General features: G+C 44.0%; 1 protein-coding gene across 1 annotated transcript in view; it reads right to left on the reverse strand.

The window, feature by feature from the left end:
• Positions 1-244: 244 nt before the first annotated feature.
• Positions 245-18,705, reverse strand: part of LOC143982505 (cytochrome P450 2G1-like) — a 34,170-nt gene continuing 15,709 nt past the window's right edge. The window contains exons 6-9 of the mRNA XM_077481306.1: positions 7,891-8,032; positions 7,212-7,396; positions 2,463-2,604; positions 245-543 (exon numbers count right to left, since the gene is read on the reverse strand). Of these exons, the coding sequence (XP_077337432.1) occupies positions 350-543; positions 2,463-2,604; positions 7,212-7,396; positions 7,891-8,032 (663 nt within the window). The 3' untranslated portion in view covers positions 245-349. The remainder of the gene's footprint in view (positions 544-2,462; positions 2,605-7,211; positions 7,397-7,890; positions 8,033-18,705) is intronic.

The raw sequence follows: 18,705 nt of genomic DNA on the forward strand, positions 1-18,705 counted from the left end.
ATCACACTTGCACTCACAGTCCATGTGCGCTCACAGTCCACGTGCACTCACAGCCCACATGGACTCACAGTTCATGTGCGCTCTCAGCACTCATGTACTCACAACCCATGTGCACTCACAGTCCACATGGACTCACAGTTCATGTGCGCTCTCAGCACTCATGTACTCACAACTCATGTGCACTCACAGTCCACGTGCCCTCACAGCACTCATGTACTCACAGTCCTTACATTACAATGCGGTCTTAAATGCTTAAATAAATATGTTTTTATTTTGCTACTACAATATAAAAGGAAAATACAAGCCAAATGTAATTTACAATGGGAATATACAACAAACCAATCCAAGATTAAATTGTGCTAGTGCGGAGAATGGCAGACATTTTGTAGAAGCGAGGAAAGTGTCCAGCACTGCTGACTTCAGGGGCTAAGTTCAGGTCTTCTCGAGGTACCGGGGAGGTCAAGGTGAACTTCTGGAGGAGGGAGGTGAGGAAAAGAAAAAGCTCCATGCGGGCAAGGCTTTCCCCTGGGCACATCCGCCTTCCTATAGATGTACAAGATATCATATTAAGGTGTTGAACATTACAATAAAATATATTTAAAGTGTATGTAAACCCATCTTTTTGGTTTTGGATAGGATGACGAAAGGTTAGAATCACTGTCATGTTTTTTGTTTTTTTTGTTGCTGTCTGCATTCCTGCTGCAGAAATTCACCCTCTGAATTTTTTTTGGTGACCATTGTCATTAGGGCTGAAAGTAAAATAAAAGCTAACATTTTGAGGTGTCAACAAAACAGAAATAAAGGAAAAAATCATCTAATGGGAACACTAGCATCGGGGACTTTACATACATTTCCTCTCAATTCCTGTTGTGCCCACAGGACAAAAAAATTAATAAAATCGTTCTACTGGGACACGAACACGAACACACACACACACACACACACACACACACACACACACACACACACACACACACACACACACACACACACAGACACACACACACACACACACACACAAAATGACAAAGGTTTCTTCCTTACTCTAAAAATTCTCCAAAAATAGAAAGTTTTGATTATGTACTAAACCATTAAAAAATATTTGTCAGGTGATGTCCAAAATGGTAATTCAACTGTGTTTATTGAGATTGAGAACCAGTCAGAAAAGAGAATAATGTAATCATTTAAAGTTTAGACATTGAATCTGTTATGAGAATAAAGCCTTACCTCTTAGAGCAGGGGTCTACAAACTTTTTAAACAAAGGCCCAGTTTATTGTTCTTCAGACTTTAGGGGGGCCGGACTGTGGCCAGAGGGAGTAGAAAATGTCCCAGCGTTAGTGGGAAAAAATAATACTCCATCAGCTGTTTCCGTGGGAGTAAAAGTGCCCCATGATTGGTGTCATCGGGAGGAGTTGTACCATTTCATAGGCATTAGTTGGGTGGGGGGATTATGCCCCATCGTTGGTATCAGTGGATGAAATAGTGCCCCAAGGGCCATATAAAAGCATGCAAAGGGCCATAGCTGGCCCCCAGGCCACAGTTTGGAGACCACTGTCTTAGGGAATACTTTTAATTTACTTCTTTACTTTCTCTACCTGTCAGATACTCAGAAAGCTGCCATTAAAAAGGAACTTTCAGGACTGAATTAGATGGAAGAAAACTAAAGGCTTTTTTTGGCAGTTTCATTATTCTCCTGCAGCCTGGGCACATTTTCAGTTTTCAGTCCAGAGGGCAGGCAGACTGACATTTCTGCTTTGACAGGAAGAGAATACAATCTGGCACATCGGTCACATAAAACCTTCCCCCTCTCAACCTTTACTTATCTATACCACCATTTCTAAAAAAAAACCTGTATTGCATGGTAAAGTATGTGTCACCTGCCTCCAATGATACAGAGCCCATATTTCAGTGCTGTCACTGTGTAAGTTCTCGTGACAAATGGTGAAGATCACTGGTGATTCTGGAGAGGCAGTGGTAGGCATCTTAATGGTGTTAAAGGTAAATATAGGCCCACAAGAGTTTTCTTTGGACAGGATGTGATAGGTCTGCTTCAAATAGCTGCTTATAAAACACAAACAGGGGCGGACTGACAACTCATGGGGACTCGGGCAATAGGAGAAGATTATGGGGCCCCCGGGCAATAGGAGATTATGGGGCCCCCAGGCAATAGGAGTTTATGGGGCCCCCGGGCAATAGATTATGGCCACACAGTATACACATACACACATACAGTATATACACACACCGTATACACACACAGAATACACACACTGAAAAGGTACTGGAGAGATGGGGCAGCTATAATCTTGGGATCTTTAAAAAAAACACAGATTTTTACATCCTGTCCCTGGTTTTATTGAGGCTGGCAAGCCTGATGGGGCCCCTTGGTGGCATAGGGCCCTCGGGCAGTGCCAGAGTGCCCGAATGGTCAGTCCGCCCCTGAACACAACACACTTCTTACCAGCAGAAAAAGGCATCAGTGCTGGTTTCTTCTCCAGGCCTCCGTTATTGTCCAGGAACCTGGCTGGGGAGAATACTTCTGGATCTGGAAACTGGGTGGGATCCTTCAATATGAAGGTAAGTAATGGGAACACATCTGTGCCCTGGGATATATTAAAAGAGAAAATAGTAATGTTGTGATTCTAAAGAGCACATGTGTAATACACATATAAAAAGTGTTTGACTGTCAAATGTATATAAGTTAATGCATGCAGTCTTGTGATTTACTTACCCCAGCCTTTTTATATGACTGCAAAGTATCAGAGATGGAAATGCCTTAAAGGGGTTGTAAAGGTTTGTTTTTTATTTTCTACATAGGTTCCTCTAAGCTAGTGCATTGTTGATTCACCTACCTTTTCCTTCGATTTCCCTTCTAAATTTTTTTTTTCTTTGTCTGAATATCTCACTTCCTGTTTCTCCTCAGTAAACTTCTCACCATTATCCGAGCTGGTGGTTAGTCAGCCAGAACAGATTACTGAACAGCTTACTGAGGAGGAACAGGAAGTGAGAAATTCAGACAAAGAAAACAAAGAAAAAAAACATTTATAAGGGAAATCGAAGGAAAAGGTAAGTGAATCAACAATGCACTAGCTTAAAGGAACCTATTTAGAAAATAAAAAACAAACCTTTACAACCCCTTTAACCACATGATTACTCTGTGGGTAACCAGCACACTTCACTACTCTTTTTACACCCTCCTGAGCTCTCCATATTCTGTAAGTACAGTTAAAATAACTACCTCCTCCTTTTTTTTATCAGTTTGCAAGCCTGATATAATCTTGTCTGCTGGCAAGCAACACGCTATAACAATAGTAACTCTTTAGGTTTAGAATAAAGAAATATTGGTGAAGAGTTGAATCATCATTTTGATAGGTATTCTAATTTTAGGTTTGTAGTAGTCATAGCCAGCTCTATAGAGTCTGATGGGCCCAAAATAAGTCCTCAGAACATCAGCAATAAATACAGTAGAGAGGCGAGAACACCATAAATGTAGCTAAAAGTCAAGCTAATTTTTATTAATTACAACAGTTACTGTACAACACATAGCTACTGCATTTTAAGGGCTTTACTGATTTCCCTCAACAGGGATTGTGGAGCTAAGGAGAGGAATTTAACTGGACCAAGAGCAGGTTATCTCGAAATTAACTTTGCATTACATTGTTAGTTTGGTTGAAAAAACACAAAAGTCTGTCTAGTTCGACCAATAGAAGGAAAAAATAAAAAAACAAATACAACCCTATATATGCACAATCCTATACCCACAGTTGATCCAGAGGAAGGCAAAAAAAAAAAACAGTAAAGCATAGTCCAATTTGCTCCAACAGGGGAAAAAAGTATTCCTTCCTGATCCCCAAGAGGCAATTGGATATTCCCTGGATCAACTTTACCTATAAATGTTAGTATTCAGTTATATTATGTGTAGCTTTGAAAGAATCTAGGCCTTCCTTAGAACAATCTACTGAGCTGCCCAGAACCACTTGTTGAGGGAGTCTATTCCACATTTTCACAGCTCTTAATGTGAGGAGGAAACCTTTCTGTATTTGGAGATGAAATCTATTTCCCTCCTGATATAAAAAGTGCCCCCTTGTCCTCTGTGATGACCTTAAAGTGAATAACTCAACACCAAGTTCACTATATTGACCACGTATGTATTTATACATGCTAATCATATCACACCTTAGTCTCATCACCTTAAAGCGGAGGTCCACCCTAAAGTGGACCTTCCGCTCATCGGAACCCTCCCCCCCTCCGGCGCCACAATTGGCACCTTTCAGGGGGGAGGGGGGTGCAGATACCTGTACAGTACAGGTATCTGCACCCACTTCCGGGATAGCTCTCTGCGGAAAGGGGCGTAGATTACGCCCCTTTCCGCAAGTGTCCGCCCCTTTCCGCAAGTGCCCCGCTGCCTGCTGGGAAACACACAGATCCCAGAGGCAGCGGGGACCGTCCTTATTGCGCAGCGCGACTCGCGCATGCGCAGTAGGGAACCGGGAAATGAAGCCGAAAGGCTCCATTTCCTGATTCCCATATCCAAGATGGCGGCGGCAGCACCCGAGAGATGACCTAAAGATCGGCTTCGGGTGCCGACATCGCGGGCGCGCTGGACAGGTAAGTGTCACTATTTTAAAAGTCAGCAGCTGCAGTATTTGTAGCTGCTGGCTTTTAAAAAAAAAAAAAAAAAATGCGTAGTCCCGGTGGACTCCCGCTTTAATCTCCTCTTTTTAAGAGAGAATAAATTCAGTTCCTCTAATCTTGCCTCATAGCTGAGCTCCTCCATGCCTCTTATCAGTTTGGTTGCCCCTGAAATTTCTCTAGTTCCCCAATATCCTTATTATGAACTGGTGCCCAAAATTGAATTATTCCAGATAACTGAAATATTCCAGATGAGGTCTTAATAATGATTTGTACAGGGGCAAAATTATATCTCTTTGTCTGCAGACTATGCCTCTCTTAATACAGGAAAGGTTTTTGCTCACTTTGGAAACTGTAGCTTGGCATTGCATGCCATTATTAAAGGGGTTCTGCACTCATAATACAACATTTGCCCATTCTGTTGCCTATAGTTAATATATCTCATAATGCCACCTGTTTTTTTTTTTTGATTCACCTACCTTTTGTAATCTTCAGTACTTTATTTTAAACCCCTCGGCGGTCTCTTGCGGGGATCAGCGTAATTTCCTGTTGAAGCCCGCACTGTCTCCTGTGATCTCGTTCGTGTAATCCCAGGAGACATTGCGGCTAATGCACCCGACATCTCGCGAGATTTCGGGTGCTACAGCCGACATCTCGCGTGATTTTGGTAATTACAGCCGAGATCTCGCGAGATCTCGGCTGTAATTACCGAAATCACGCGAGATGTCGGCTGTAGCACCCGAAATCTCGCGAGATGTCGGCTGTAGCACCCGAAATCTCGCGAGATGTCGGGTGCATTAGCCGCAATGTCTACTGGGATTACACGAACGAGATCCCAGGAGACAGTGCGGGCTTCAACAGGAAATTACGCTGATCCCCGCAAGAGACCGCCCATCGCCGCAGGGGTTTAAAATAAAGTACTGAAGATTACAAAAGGTAGGTGAATCAAAAAAAAAAAAACAGGTGGCATTATGAGATATATTAACTAGAGGCAACAGAATGGGCAAATGTTGTATTATGAGTGCAGAACCCCTTTAAGCTTATGATCTTCCAGAACACCCAGATTCTTCTCCACCATTGATTCCCCCAGCTGTTCTCCTCCTGTAAGATGCATGCTTATTCTTAGCCCCAAAAGGGCATAACTTTACATTTATTAACATTAAATCAGTAATTTTGTAATCTTTCCATCTATTAAATCTTCTGCCCTTGTTGTTTTAACTTTGGATAATAAAACATTATTTTTTTCTTCCAGTAAATACCTTTTTGCAGCCCACTTCCTGTTTCTTGTCTGGTAAAAAAAAAAAAAACTAGGCTTATGACATCATGCACAGCTCTCTCTCTCACTCTTGTGAGAGTTTGCCAGGAAAGGAGGGAGGATAAGTCAGAAGAGCGCCAATGAGAGCTGCTGAGCTGGAGGTGTGCCACTGTGTGTCTGTGTAAATCCAGGAAATGAACAGCCAGCAGCTTCAGCTTCCCACAGTTATATTGGCTGCAGTCAGACTCAGTAGAGGGAGATTTCTGCAGCATATTTGGCAAGTACAGAATCAAAGTATATATGAAATAATATGCAAAGTGGTTGGAGGGAAGCTCCAGAATGGCAAAGATGTTTTTATTACAAATTATGTGAGCAGACTGCAGCTCCTCTTTAAACCTCATTTGCCCCTGAATTGCGCTTGATACCTGTTGATACTGTTATTATCCATAAAAATTAACTGGACTTTAAACTGAATTTATGGAGCTCTCTTCTCTACACTGTACTTATCAACACATTTGAAATATAGACATATTGTGCCAAAAAAGACCAAGTGGTCCATCAAGTATGCAACTTTTTATTTTATCAATATATATATATATATATATATATATATATTTTTTTTTTTTTTTTAACCTATTTTAGAGTATAGATTTATGTTTTTCCCAACCATTTTCAAACCCACTGCTGGAAGTCTATTCCAAGCATCAACTACTTTTTCAGGAAAATAATAATTTGTAAGATTAGTTTTGAAGTTTCCTCCTGCTAGTTTGAGGTTTTGTCCTTGTGCTCTTGATCTTGGCTTCCTATTCAAAATCCTATCCTCCTGAACCTATTTCTCCCCCTAGATATATTTTACGGTTTCAGTCATGTCTCCCCTTTGCCTTCTTTCCTCCAGTCTGTACATATTACGTTTCTGAAGTCTCTCTGTCCTGATAACTTTTATCTCTCAGACCTTTCACCATTTTTGTTGCCTGTCTCTAGAGTCTAGACTGTTTCTATCTTATCAATATCTTTTTGTAAGTGAGGTCTCCAGAACTGGACCCAGTATTCTAGATGAGGTTTAACTAAAGATCTACATAGAGGAATCAGGACCTCCTTCCTCCTGCTATTGTTTAACTGTGTCTTTGTCAGAGACAGTCTTGATTTACTTCTTTAGGTCTAAACATTTTTAGAACATTTTTTTTTCTTCCTAATTGTGTGTCCATCAAAACATAAATGCAGTGACATACAATAGCTATTTATGTTTTTGTTGGTGCATTCTATGTTTTGTCTACTGTATTCATTTAATTTCCCTTTCCAGATGTAGTATCCTAAACAAATTACCTTGGGTATTACATAACCCCGGAGTGATACATCCTCTGTTGTGCAGTGTGGCAGTCCAGTTGGGACAATATCACTAAATCGCTGGATCTCATGGATTACGGCCTCAGTGTAAGGCATCTTGGTTCGGTCTTCAGCTGACGGACAACGTTGACCTAATACTCGATCAATCTCCTTCTGGACCTTAACTGAATAATACATTTTAGAGTCATTCCACCAAGCAAGAGTAATTCCAAGTAGTAGTAAATGTACCTATAGACATGGTAGATTGTTGATGCTTCCTATTGAGCCAACCTCATATTTGACAAAAGCTGTATGTAAGGGTGATCCTATCATGTGTGCTTGAAAAATAAATATTGGTTTTTGGTTGGATGTATCTGTAGTTCTTTAAACAGGTCTATGGATTGTTTTAATTTTCAGAGACAGATGTAATGAACGGAAATGATGTCTACAGTTCATTCTAGGGTAATTCACTGCTGCTGCCTAGGGTGCCCCTCTGGGAGTGTTGTCACCCTAGGACAGGATGATAAGAAACTGTCAAATTGAAGAAATGTAAATTGAAGAAAAAAAAAAGAATTAGAGTAAAGAATGACATTGTCAGTAGAAGGTCAACTATTATTTTATGTTTGTTAAATGTAGGGTCGGGTGCACAGAAAAGATTTTTTAAGTCCTATTTTTTTACCTTGAATTTCTGGATATTTCAACAGGATGAGAAAGCCATAGCGAAGAGTTGTGCTGACAGTTTCTGTTCCAGCGGTAAATAGGTTTACTGTTGAAGCCACAAGGTTCTCCATATGAAATTCTGTGTCTGGATTCTCCTTATCCTGCAAGAAAATACAGTGATATTAGTTACTAAAACTTTTGATTTCAAGTAATCTTTAAAGCATATCTAAATCCAAGAATAAAAAATTAAACATATCGTAGCTACTGTTGCGCCCCATTCTCTTAAAAAAGAAAACATTTTCAATTTTGCCAAAGCAATTAAAGTGCATGTAAATCTAGAACTAAATTTGAATACATTATAGCCTACCAGTTCTTAGATGTGGTGGCTGCATGAGTTTATTTTTGTAGGCTTTTTTCCTTAATTTTCACCTGGTGAACATAGTTTTTGTTTTAGAGTTACAACGCTCAGTCGTCATACTGTATCTATGGAGGAGCAGTATTAACACTCAAGGGCAGGACTGCAGAACAACAAAGGTGTTCTGTAGTCTTGATAGATGCCTGGGAGCAATGCTAACAGATAACAGTCAGCAGAAGTAGACTGTACAGAAAGTTATCAGTTTGCACAATTTCCGACAGGTGCTTTTTTACTCATTTTAAAGAGAAATAACAAATTGCTTTCAATGATATATTAAACAGACCAAAAAGGAGCAAATATGAGAAGTTTGTTGTTGGGGTTTACATACACTTTAAGACATGCAATATTTCTGTATATTCTATGTAAGCGCTGTTGATAATTTACCTGTTGTACGTGTAGCACTAACCCCTGAAGGAGCTGCTGGTCATTTTTGGGCTTACCGTTACCTTCCGTTCTCCTTGTTGCACGTCTAGGGATGTCCCGTGGTAGATGGCCCAGTAACTTGAGACTGACAATAGATCCACTTGAATGGATTTTATTTGCAAACTCAGACAATTGAACAGTCTTTCAACTTGGGACCAGAGGGTTGGAAAAGGAAGTTCAAACATTAAAGAACTTGCTTACTTTGACGGCATCCAGAGAATAGCCATTCGCAGCTGGATGAGCACTCAGGTTGGACAGTCCCTCTCTCACAAGGCCTAGCAGCCAACTTGGTGCTTACTCAGGAACAAAGTCTTTGTCACAGACGTTGTTACAGAACGTGTAGGGAAACTATGCTTTAGAACACTTGTAGGATACCTGGATCTTTCAGCCCACTTGGCGATATCCACAAGAACCGGATTCTCTCAGTTACTTCAGCCCTTCCAGGCTCTTGTTAAGAAAACCAACCCGTACGTGGTGTTCTTCTAAAGAGTCCTCCCCTAGAATGCTCGAAGTACACTGGGTCTCTCCCAAACCGGAGACGGCACCCAACCACCTTGGAATCCTCCTTTAGTTTCCTTGCCTCAGGCTAGCCAGCCCCGAGGCATTAAAGTCGGGTGGAACCGTACCCCAGACCATAGCCTTCCTGTGGGCTGGTTAGGAGGACCAGGACCATGTAATCAGCACATTATACTGGACTGGAATCCTGAAGCACGTGACGTCCACATCTTAAATACCCTCTCCCAGAGGGCACAGCGAGAGGGCCACTCCCACTGACTTGGCTCTGAAAGAGAGTAACTTAAGCACCTAACCAGACCATAGTTCCACACCTGCCACAAGAGACAGTGCCCCCTGTGGCCAGGCTGAACATCTTACAGTCCAGTCAGACTGATGCAGAGGTCCAATTTAGACAAATAAACCCAAACCAAACGTCAGTTTAGGTAAAGTCTAACTTTGAAAAAATGCATAGCGCGTGCTCTTCAGGAGCCGCCGCTACATAAGCTACGTATCTAAATGTATAAATAGACACATAGCGCTGCCTTTAGGAAGGCTGGCCAATAGCTACATCAGGATCTTTAACTAGCTAGAACCACACCACTCAAAGAATAAGGACTGTACAAGAGCATATGAAGCCTTCAGAATAAGCTCTATGGTATGACATGCATTAAGGCTTTCTACTGCTGCTGCTTGGTGCTGTTGGTTTGTTGTTTGGTATGAAAGCTACAGTGATGTTTGTCTGTTGATAAATCTGAGGGTGGTCATGTACCAAGGCTTGTATATACCATAATGGCACTTGTGGACGGGTCCATGGCCATCAGGATATGCAGAGACAACACCAAACCTCATAATTTACTAATTGGGATACTTTTTTTATTAATTACTTTTACACTGCTGTCATCTCTGGACCTCTGTGGCTACATGTACTAAGAGGACTGCAGAGATATGGGATCTTAAGGGGATTTTAAGAGAAGTCAGAAAGCCTTTTATAGTAAAGTATAACTAAAGGCAAAACTTTTTTTCAGTTTTGGAGTGGAGATGGATTAGAACACCTGCCAGTTCTTATTGCTGTCTGTGCCCCCTTTAGGGAGATTCACTCTCTCTATTTGTCCTGTTTATCATCATCATTGAAAGTGAAAGCAAAAGAAAATCACAAATTTTGGGTTGTCCCCAGAAAAGTAATAGAGGGGAAATCTTCCCCCGGGACACTAGTTCTTGGGACCTGGGGGTCCCAATGAGATTCCCTCAATTTGTAGGTATTTCTTTTCACTTCCTGTATTGGCTATGGGACAGGAAGTCCCACAGATAGCAAAAATATACCTTACATGGGTCATAACCCTCCCTAAAGACAAAAAAATTGTCTATAGTTCCACTTTAAAGAAACATGAAATGACCTTTGCATTCTGTAGTCTGGTGGTTTGTACAATTCTGTATATAACACAGACAACATGATGCTTCTAATATTGCATTGTCTGGGTTATTTTTAGTAAAATAATCACATGATACAAGAGGCAGAGCTTGCATAAAACCGTGTCATCATTTTTGTGTAGCTGTGGCATCATGATGTCTTAATATGGTCCAACATACTGTATATCAATGGCATTGCAATAGAACTGGGTGATGCCATAGGGCCCAAGATTTCAGGACATCCTAAAGGCCCGTACACACGATCAAACTTTTTGACAACAAACATGCAAATTAGCTGTTTTGGAGCAACAGCCAACCGTGTTTACGCTCCATCGGACAAACTTTTTCCGTTTTCATCAGACTTTTGTTGGCAGTGCGAACGGACAAACTTTTTGACAACATAAGTCCGATGGAGCAAAGTCAGATCGTGTGTACAGAAAACCATCGGACTTTTGTACAAGGTACAAAAACGCATGCTCAGAACCAATGCAAAAGATCAGACAATAATACAGAAGTTGACCAAAGGTGGCGCTGGAGTAATTGAATGTCCTCTTTTGAAGTGTCGTCAGTATGTTGAAACGTCACTACGTTTGTGTTTGTTGCCTAAAAAGTCTGATCGTGTGTATGCAATACAAACTTGTGGACTACGCCCTTTGTACAAAAGTCCACTGGAAAGTTTGTACAAAGTCCGATCATGTGTATGAGGCTTAATACTTACCCAAATTCATGAGTGTGACTATTTTCTTTTACAGTGCACCAATTGAAGGGTGGTCATGATGTGTTTTCCAGTTAGAAAATACTTCTATAATCATTATAGTCTGTGTGGCCTTTGTTTGTAGAGTAGTGGTTATTCAAATGGAGAAGATTTTACTGGATCCTGGACAAAACTTGGGGTTCAAAGAAGTTTTGCAACCCCAATGAGTAGAGCACTCAATAGGAAAAATAGACTATGAGAGATCTACCTATTCTGATTTAAATTATTTGGCTTCTGGCAGTCACCAAAACTTGTCTCCAACTCATGACACCTCTGATGGAAGGACTGTCCCTTTATCTATGGAGAATGGCAGTTAGCCAATACAATGTTTGCTGTTTATCTTGAGCATTAACCATAAAAACATTGGTGCAGCTCCCTTCTCTAGCTCCACTGTATGCCGGTGAAGCTGGAGCTGACTAAAGCTAGCCATAGATGGATCAAAATTTGGGTGGTTCAGCAGGAACTGGACAAATTTCAATTGATATGTGGGTGTCCCTGTTTGACAGAAGTCAATCGTTAGATTGAATTATGTTGTATGGTAATACTAGAAAACTTTTCTTGAGAGTTCCACTGTCAGAATACAGTGCCTCAACAGGGGTAGATTCCTTCATCTATCTTGCTAGCCGCTGGGCTTTCTTTTCGTTCAGCCGAACAAAACTACCCTTCTATGGCCAGTTTAAGAAAGGCTATAAAAACAATAGTTTGCTGTTTGACAAAACCAAGGTCAAGGTTATTTCGCATATAAAGCCCCATACACACTATCAGATTTTTTGCTGATTTTTTCCATCAGATTTACCAAAACCATATAATATGAGGTCAAACCTTAGGGGTTTCAATGTGTATGCAATCAGGCAGGCCCTTGTACTACATGGTTTTGGTAAACCTGAAGGAAAAAATCAGCAGACAATCTGATAGTGTGTATGGAGCTTAAGGCTCGGTTCACACAGGGGGCGACACGAGGCGACACGACTTGCCGCGCCGCGACCTGCCGCGACCTCAGCGGCGACTTGTAAATGACTTCTGTATAGAAGTCAATGCAAGTCGCCCGAGGTCGCCCAAAAGTAGTACAGGAACCTTTTTTCTAAGTAGGAGCGACTCGAGTCGCTCCTCTTAGAACGGTTCCGTAGTACAGAACGGGGGCGACTTGTCAGGTCGCGGCACGGCAAGTCGTGTCGCCTCGTGTCGCCCCCTGTGTGAACCGAGCCTAAGAGTGTCCAATATGAATGAGAAAAAATAAATTGCATAGCTTGTTTTTCACAAGAAGACATCATATGTGGTTTGGGAATTTTAGGAAATGGTATGTTGGAAATCTACTCCTTAAACTCAAGTAAATCTTGATGATTTATTACATTTTTTGAACTGGTTGTAACGTATGGGGTTCTAGACTGTCTCTACCCTAAAAAAAAGGCATTTTCTTGCTTTCTGTCTGTGTTGCTGTTGCAGATTTCCCCCTCTAGTGATGGCCGAACGGTTCGCCCGGCGGTCGTTTCGCGGCGAATTTCCGACTTTCGCCGTCCGCGGGTTCGAACGCCTTTTTCCGTCGTTCGCCCCGGCGGACTTACGTGTTTAATGTATACAAGAACTTTAACCTTTCGTGACACGTTTATCATGTGTTACAGGACAACCAATTGAGACATGACAGCTCATGGACACTTGGACATTCCCCCTAACCTATAAATACACCCGATCCGGTGGCCATTTTACATTCTTTCTTCTGTCACTGTAGGGAAAGGATCCTGTGTGGAGTAGGGACAGAGAAAACGCTAGCTATTTGGTACACAAAAGTTCTTTTCAGGACTGGTATAGGTGTTAGGTCAGCAGCCTGAGTTTCTTTTGTCAGTTTAGATAAAGGGACAGAGCGCTGTATGCTGCTATTTTAGGGACAGCTCAGCCAGATTAGTCTTTCTTCATCATCATCATCATCATCATCATTAGCTGTTACTATCAGGTCCACAAAAGAGCTGTTCCAGCTAATCGTTCCAGCCTACTCTTTTTTGCCAATTTGTATAGGGACAGGCAGGAAGCAGTGTGTCAGGCAGTGAGGATAATTTTAAAGACTTGCTGTTACTATTAGTTCCACAAAGGTTCTTTTCAGGACTGGTATCAGTGGTACGGTAATAGGCTTGTACACGTATAATATTCTTTCTTCCAAATATAGAAAGAATATTATACTTGACTGCTGCCCTTCTGCTGCAGTCTGCTAATCATTCACAACTCACTTGTTCCACAAAGCTCTTTATCAGGACTGGTAACTTGGTCTGTCTAGGGTGCTACGGTACATAGGCTTGGGTGCGGTACAGTCTGCTGTTCTGTAAGGACCGCTATCGGTCCACAATACATAGGGTTGCCGTGCACTACTGCTGACCGCTGCCCTATACTGCAGCAGTCCTTCAGCGGTATAGGGACTGACGCACAGTCTGCTAAACACTAATACACAACCTGCTTGGTCCACAAAAGTTCTTATAAGGACTGGTAACTTGGTATAGGGTGCTACGGTACATAGGCCTGAGTGCGTTACAGTCTGCTGTTCTGTAAGGACCGCTATCGGTCCACAATACATAGGGTTGACGTGCACTACTGCTGACCGCTGCCCTATACTGCAGCAGTCCTTCAGCGGTATAGGGACTGACGCACAGTCTGCTAAACACTAACACACAACCTGCTTGGTCCACAAAAGTTCTTATAAGGACTGGTAACTTGGTATAGGGTGCTACGGTACATAGGCCTGAGTGCAGTACAGTCTGCTGTTCTGTAAGGACTGCTATCGGTCCACAATACATAGGGTTGCCGTGCACTACTGCTGACCGCTGCCCTATACTGCAGCAGTCCTTCAGCGGTATAGGGACTGACGCACAGTCTGCTAAACACTAATACACAACCTGCTTGGTCCACAAAAGTTCTTATAAGGACTGGTAACTTGGTATAGGGTGCTACGGTACATAGGCCTGAGTGCAGTACAGTCTGCTGTTCTGTAAGGACCGCTATCGGTCCACAATACATAGGGTTGCCGTGCACTACTGCTGACCGCTGCCCTATACTGCAGCAGTCCTTCATTGGTATAGGGACTGACGTACAGTCTGCTAATCACTAACACACAACCTGCTTGGTCCACAAAAGTTCTTATAAGGACTGGTAACTTGGTATAGGGTGCTACGGTACATAGGCCTGAGTGCAGTACAGTCTGCTGTTCTGTAAGGACCGCTATCGGTCCACAATACATAGGGTTGCCGTGCACTACTGCTGACCGCTGCCCTATACTGCAGCAGTCCTTCATTGGTATAGGGACTGACGTACAGTCTGCTAATCACTAACACACAACCTGCTTGGTCCACAAAAGTTCTTATAAGGACTGGTAACTTGGTATAGGGTGCTACGGTACATAGGCCTGAGTGCGTTACAGTCTGCTGTTCTGTAAGGACCGCTATCGGTCCACAATACATAGGGTTGCCGTGCACTACTGCTGACCGCTGCCCTATACTGCAGCAGTCCTTCAGCGGTATAGGGACTGACGCACAGTCTGCTAAACACTAACACACAACCTGCTTGGTCCACAAAAGTTTTTATAAGGACTGGTAACTTGGTATAGGGTGCTACGGTACATAGGCCTGAGTGCAGTACAGTCTGCTGTTCTGTAAGGACCGCTATCGGTCCACAATACATAGGGTTGCCGTGCACTACTGCTGACCGCTGCCCTATACTGCAGCAGTCCTTCATTGGTATAGGGACTGACGTACAGTCTGCTAATCACTAACACACAACCTGCTTGGTCCACAAAAGTTCTTATAAGGACTGGTAACTTGGTATAGGGTGCTACGGTACATAGGCCTGAGTGCGTTACAGTCTGCTGTTCTGTAAGGACCGCTATCGGTCCACAATACATAGGGTTGCCGTGCACTACTGCTGACCGCTGCCCTATACTGCAGCAGTCCTTCAGCGGTATAGGGACTGACGCACAGTCTGCTAAACACTAACACACAACCTGCTTGGTCCACAAAAGTTTTTATAAGGACTGGTAACTTGGTATAGGGTGCTACGGTACATAGGCCTGAGTGCAGTACAGTCTGCTGTTCTGTAAGGACCGCTATCGGTCCACAATACATAGGGTTGCCGTGCACTACTGCTGACCGCTGCCCTATACTGCAGCAGTCCTTCATTGGTATAGGGACTGACGTACAGTCTGCTAATCACTAACACACAACCTGCTTGGTCCACAAAAGTTCTTATAAGGACTGGTAACTTGGTATAGGGTGCTACGGTACATAGGCCTGAGTGCGTTACAGTCTGCTGTTCTGTAAGGACCGCTATCGGTCCACAATACATAGGGTTGCCGTGCACTACTGCTGACCGCTGCCCTATACTGCAGCAGTCCTTCATTGGTATAGGGACTGACGTACAGTCTGCTAATCACTAACACACAACCTGCTTGGTCCACAAAAGTTCTTATAAGGACTGGTAACTTGGTATAGGGTGCTACGGTACATAGGCCTGAGTGCAGTACAGTCTGCTGTTCTGTAAGGACCGCTATCGGTCCACAATACATAGGGTTGCCGTGCACTACTGCTGACCGCTGCCCTATACTGCAGCAGTCCTTCATTGGTATAGGGACTGACGTACAGTCTGCTAATCACTAACACACAACCTGCTTGGTCCACAAAAGTTCTTATAAGGACTGGTAACTTGGTATAGGGTGCTACGGTACATAGGCCTGAGTGCAGTACAGTCTGCTGTTCTGTAAGGACCGCTATCGGTCCACAATACATAGGGTTGCCGTGCACTACTGCTGACCGCTGCCCTATACTGCAGCAGTCCTTCATTGGTATAGGGACTGACGTACAGTCTGCTAATCACTAACACACAACCTGCTTGGTCCACAAAAGTTCTTATAAGGACTGGTAACTTGGTATAGGGTGCTACGGTACATAGGCCTGAGTGCAGTACAGTCTGCTGTTCTGTAAGGACCGCTATCGGTCCACAATACATAGGGTTGCCGTGCACTACTGCTGACCGCTGCCCTATACTGCAGCAGTCCTTCATTGGTATAGGGACTGACGTACAGTCTGCTAATCACTAACACACAACCTGCTTGGTCCACAAAAGTTCTTATAAGGACTGGTAACTTGGTATAGGGTGCTACGGTACATAGGCCTGAGTGCAGTACAGTCTGCTGTTCTGTAAGGACCGCTATCGGTCCACAATACATAGGGTTGCCGTGCACTACTGCTGACCGCTGCCCTATACTGCAGCAGTCCTTCATTGGTATAGGGACTGACGTACAGTCTGCTAATCACTAACACACAACCTGCTTGGTCCACAAAAGTTCTTATAAGGACTGGTAACTTGGTATAGGGTGCTACGGTACATAGGCCTGAGTGCAGTACAGTCTGCTGTTCTGTAAGGACCGCTATCGGTCCACAATACATAGGGTTGCCGTGCACTACTGCTGACCGCTGCCCTATACTGCAGCAGTCCTTCATTGGTATAGGGACTGACGTACAGTCTGCTAATCACTAACACACAACCTGCTTGGTCCACAAAAGTTCTTATAAGGACTGGTAACTTGGTATAGGGTGCTACGGTACATAGGCCTGAGTGCAGTACAGTCTGCTGTTCTGTAAGGACCGCTATCGGTCCACAATACATAGGGTTGCCGTGCACTACTGCTGACCGCTCACCTATACTGCAGCAGTCCTTCAGCGGTATAGGGACTAAGAGTTTTGTCACAGGGTCATTTAAAAAATGACATGCAGAGGAAGAGGCAGGCCCTTCCGCAGGGGTGGTAGGGGTAGGGCAGGAGCAACAGGCTTGAGCCAAAGTGGGAAGTTGCAGAAGGTGCGTTCAATTACTTTAAAGGATGCACCAGACTTGGTTGAGTGGCTCGCTCAGCCTTACTCTTCTGCACCCTCCTCATCCTCTCGATCTGCACCCTCTTCTTCACTCTCTGCTATGTGCACCCCCAAAGACACTACCACCAACAACACGACCACCACCACCACCACCACATACCTTCCGCTTGAGTCACTGGAATTATTTTCCGATCCATATCAAGAGGACATTTCTGATGCGCAGCCACTCTTGGTATTGGATCAGGAAGAGGAGGTAGCAACAAGCGCTACTCAGCAGTCTGACGCCAGTACCCAGATCAGCCCAAGGAGGAGGTTGGTCCCCGGTGTTGCTGCCTACTCTACTTATAGCGGTGGGGAAGGTGACGTTGATGATGACGTGTCTAGTGATGTCACGTGGGTGCCCACAAGAGAGGAAGAGGAGGGGAGTTCAGAGGGAGATATGGACCAGCAGATAGGGAGGAGAAGCAGCAATGACTTACATTGCACAGCAGGGACAAAGCAGACTGCAAATGTATCAGGAGCGAGTCATCGACCATGTACGGTCACATCTGGCGCTCCCAGGACACCGGCACATGGCTCCGCAGTGTGGGCTTTTTTTAACGTGTCCGCTGCTGACAATAGCGTTGCCATCTGCAATCTTTGCAGTCAACGCGTTAGTCGCGGTAAGCCCAATACTCACCTAGGGACGACCGCCTTAAGAAGGCACATGAGCAGCCATCACCGAGCCCAGTGGGAGCAACGGAACACACAAAGCCACACTGCAGGCTCTCACCGTCCAGCCTCGTCTTCTACTTCTCCTTCTCCTCTCTCCTCACAATTGTCCTCCACTCCACCTTCCATCACGCCAAGCTCACATTTTTCTGCAAAAAGGCAGGCTTCCGTGGGCCTAATGTTTGAGCGTAAAAAAATGATGACGCCGGATAACCCTCTTGCCCAACGGTTGGCGGCTGGCTTGTCAGAACTCATAGCCCGCCAACTACTGCCATATAAACTGGTGGACTCGGAGGCCTTTCGCAAATTTGTGGCCATTGGAACACCACAATGGAAGGTCCCAGGAAGGAAGTATTTCTCAGAGAAGGGCATCCCAGAGCTATATGGCCATGTTCAGCGGCAAGTGAATGTATCTCTGGCACACAGTGTCGGTGCCAAGATACATCTGACCACAGACACGTGGTCTAGCAAACACGGGCAGGGAAGGTATATCAGTTTTACTGCCCACTGGGTGAACCTTCTGACGGCCGTCAAGCATGTAACCCGTGGCACCCGTGTAGATTTGGTTTTACCGCCACGGATTGCATGCAGGCCTGACTCTTCTTCTCCTCCTCCTACTCCATCCTCCTCCCTCTCCTCCTCAGCTGCCTCCTCCTTTTCCGCTGCTAGCGTCTCTTCCACTGCACCGCCCAAGCTCCCCAGAACCTATTCCACATGCCAGGTGAGACGTTGCCATGCCGTGCTGCGTCTGTTGTGCCTGGAAGCAAAGAGCCACACTGGCCCGGC

The sequence above is a fragment of the Lithobates pipiens genome, unplaced genomic scaffold (genome assembly GCF_037356315.1).
Source record: "Lithobates pipiens isolate NorthernLeopardFrog02 unplaced genomic scaffold, aLitPip1_a1.2 Scaffold_1, whole genome shotgun sequence".
NCBI classification, from domain to species: domain Eukaryota; kingdom Metazoa; phylum Chordata; class Amphibia; order Anura; family Ranidae; genus Lithobates; species Lithobates pipiens.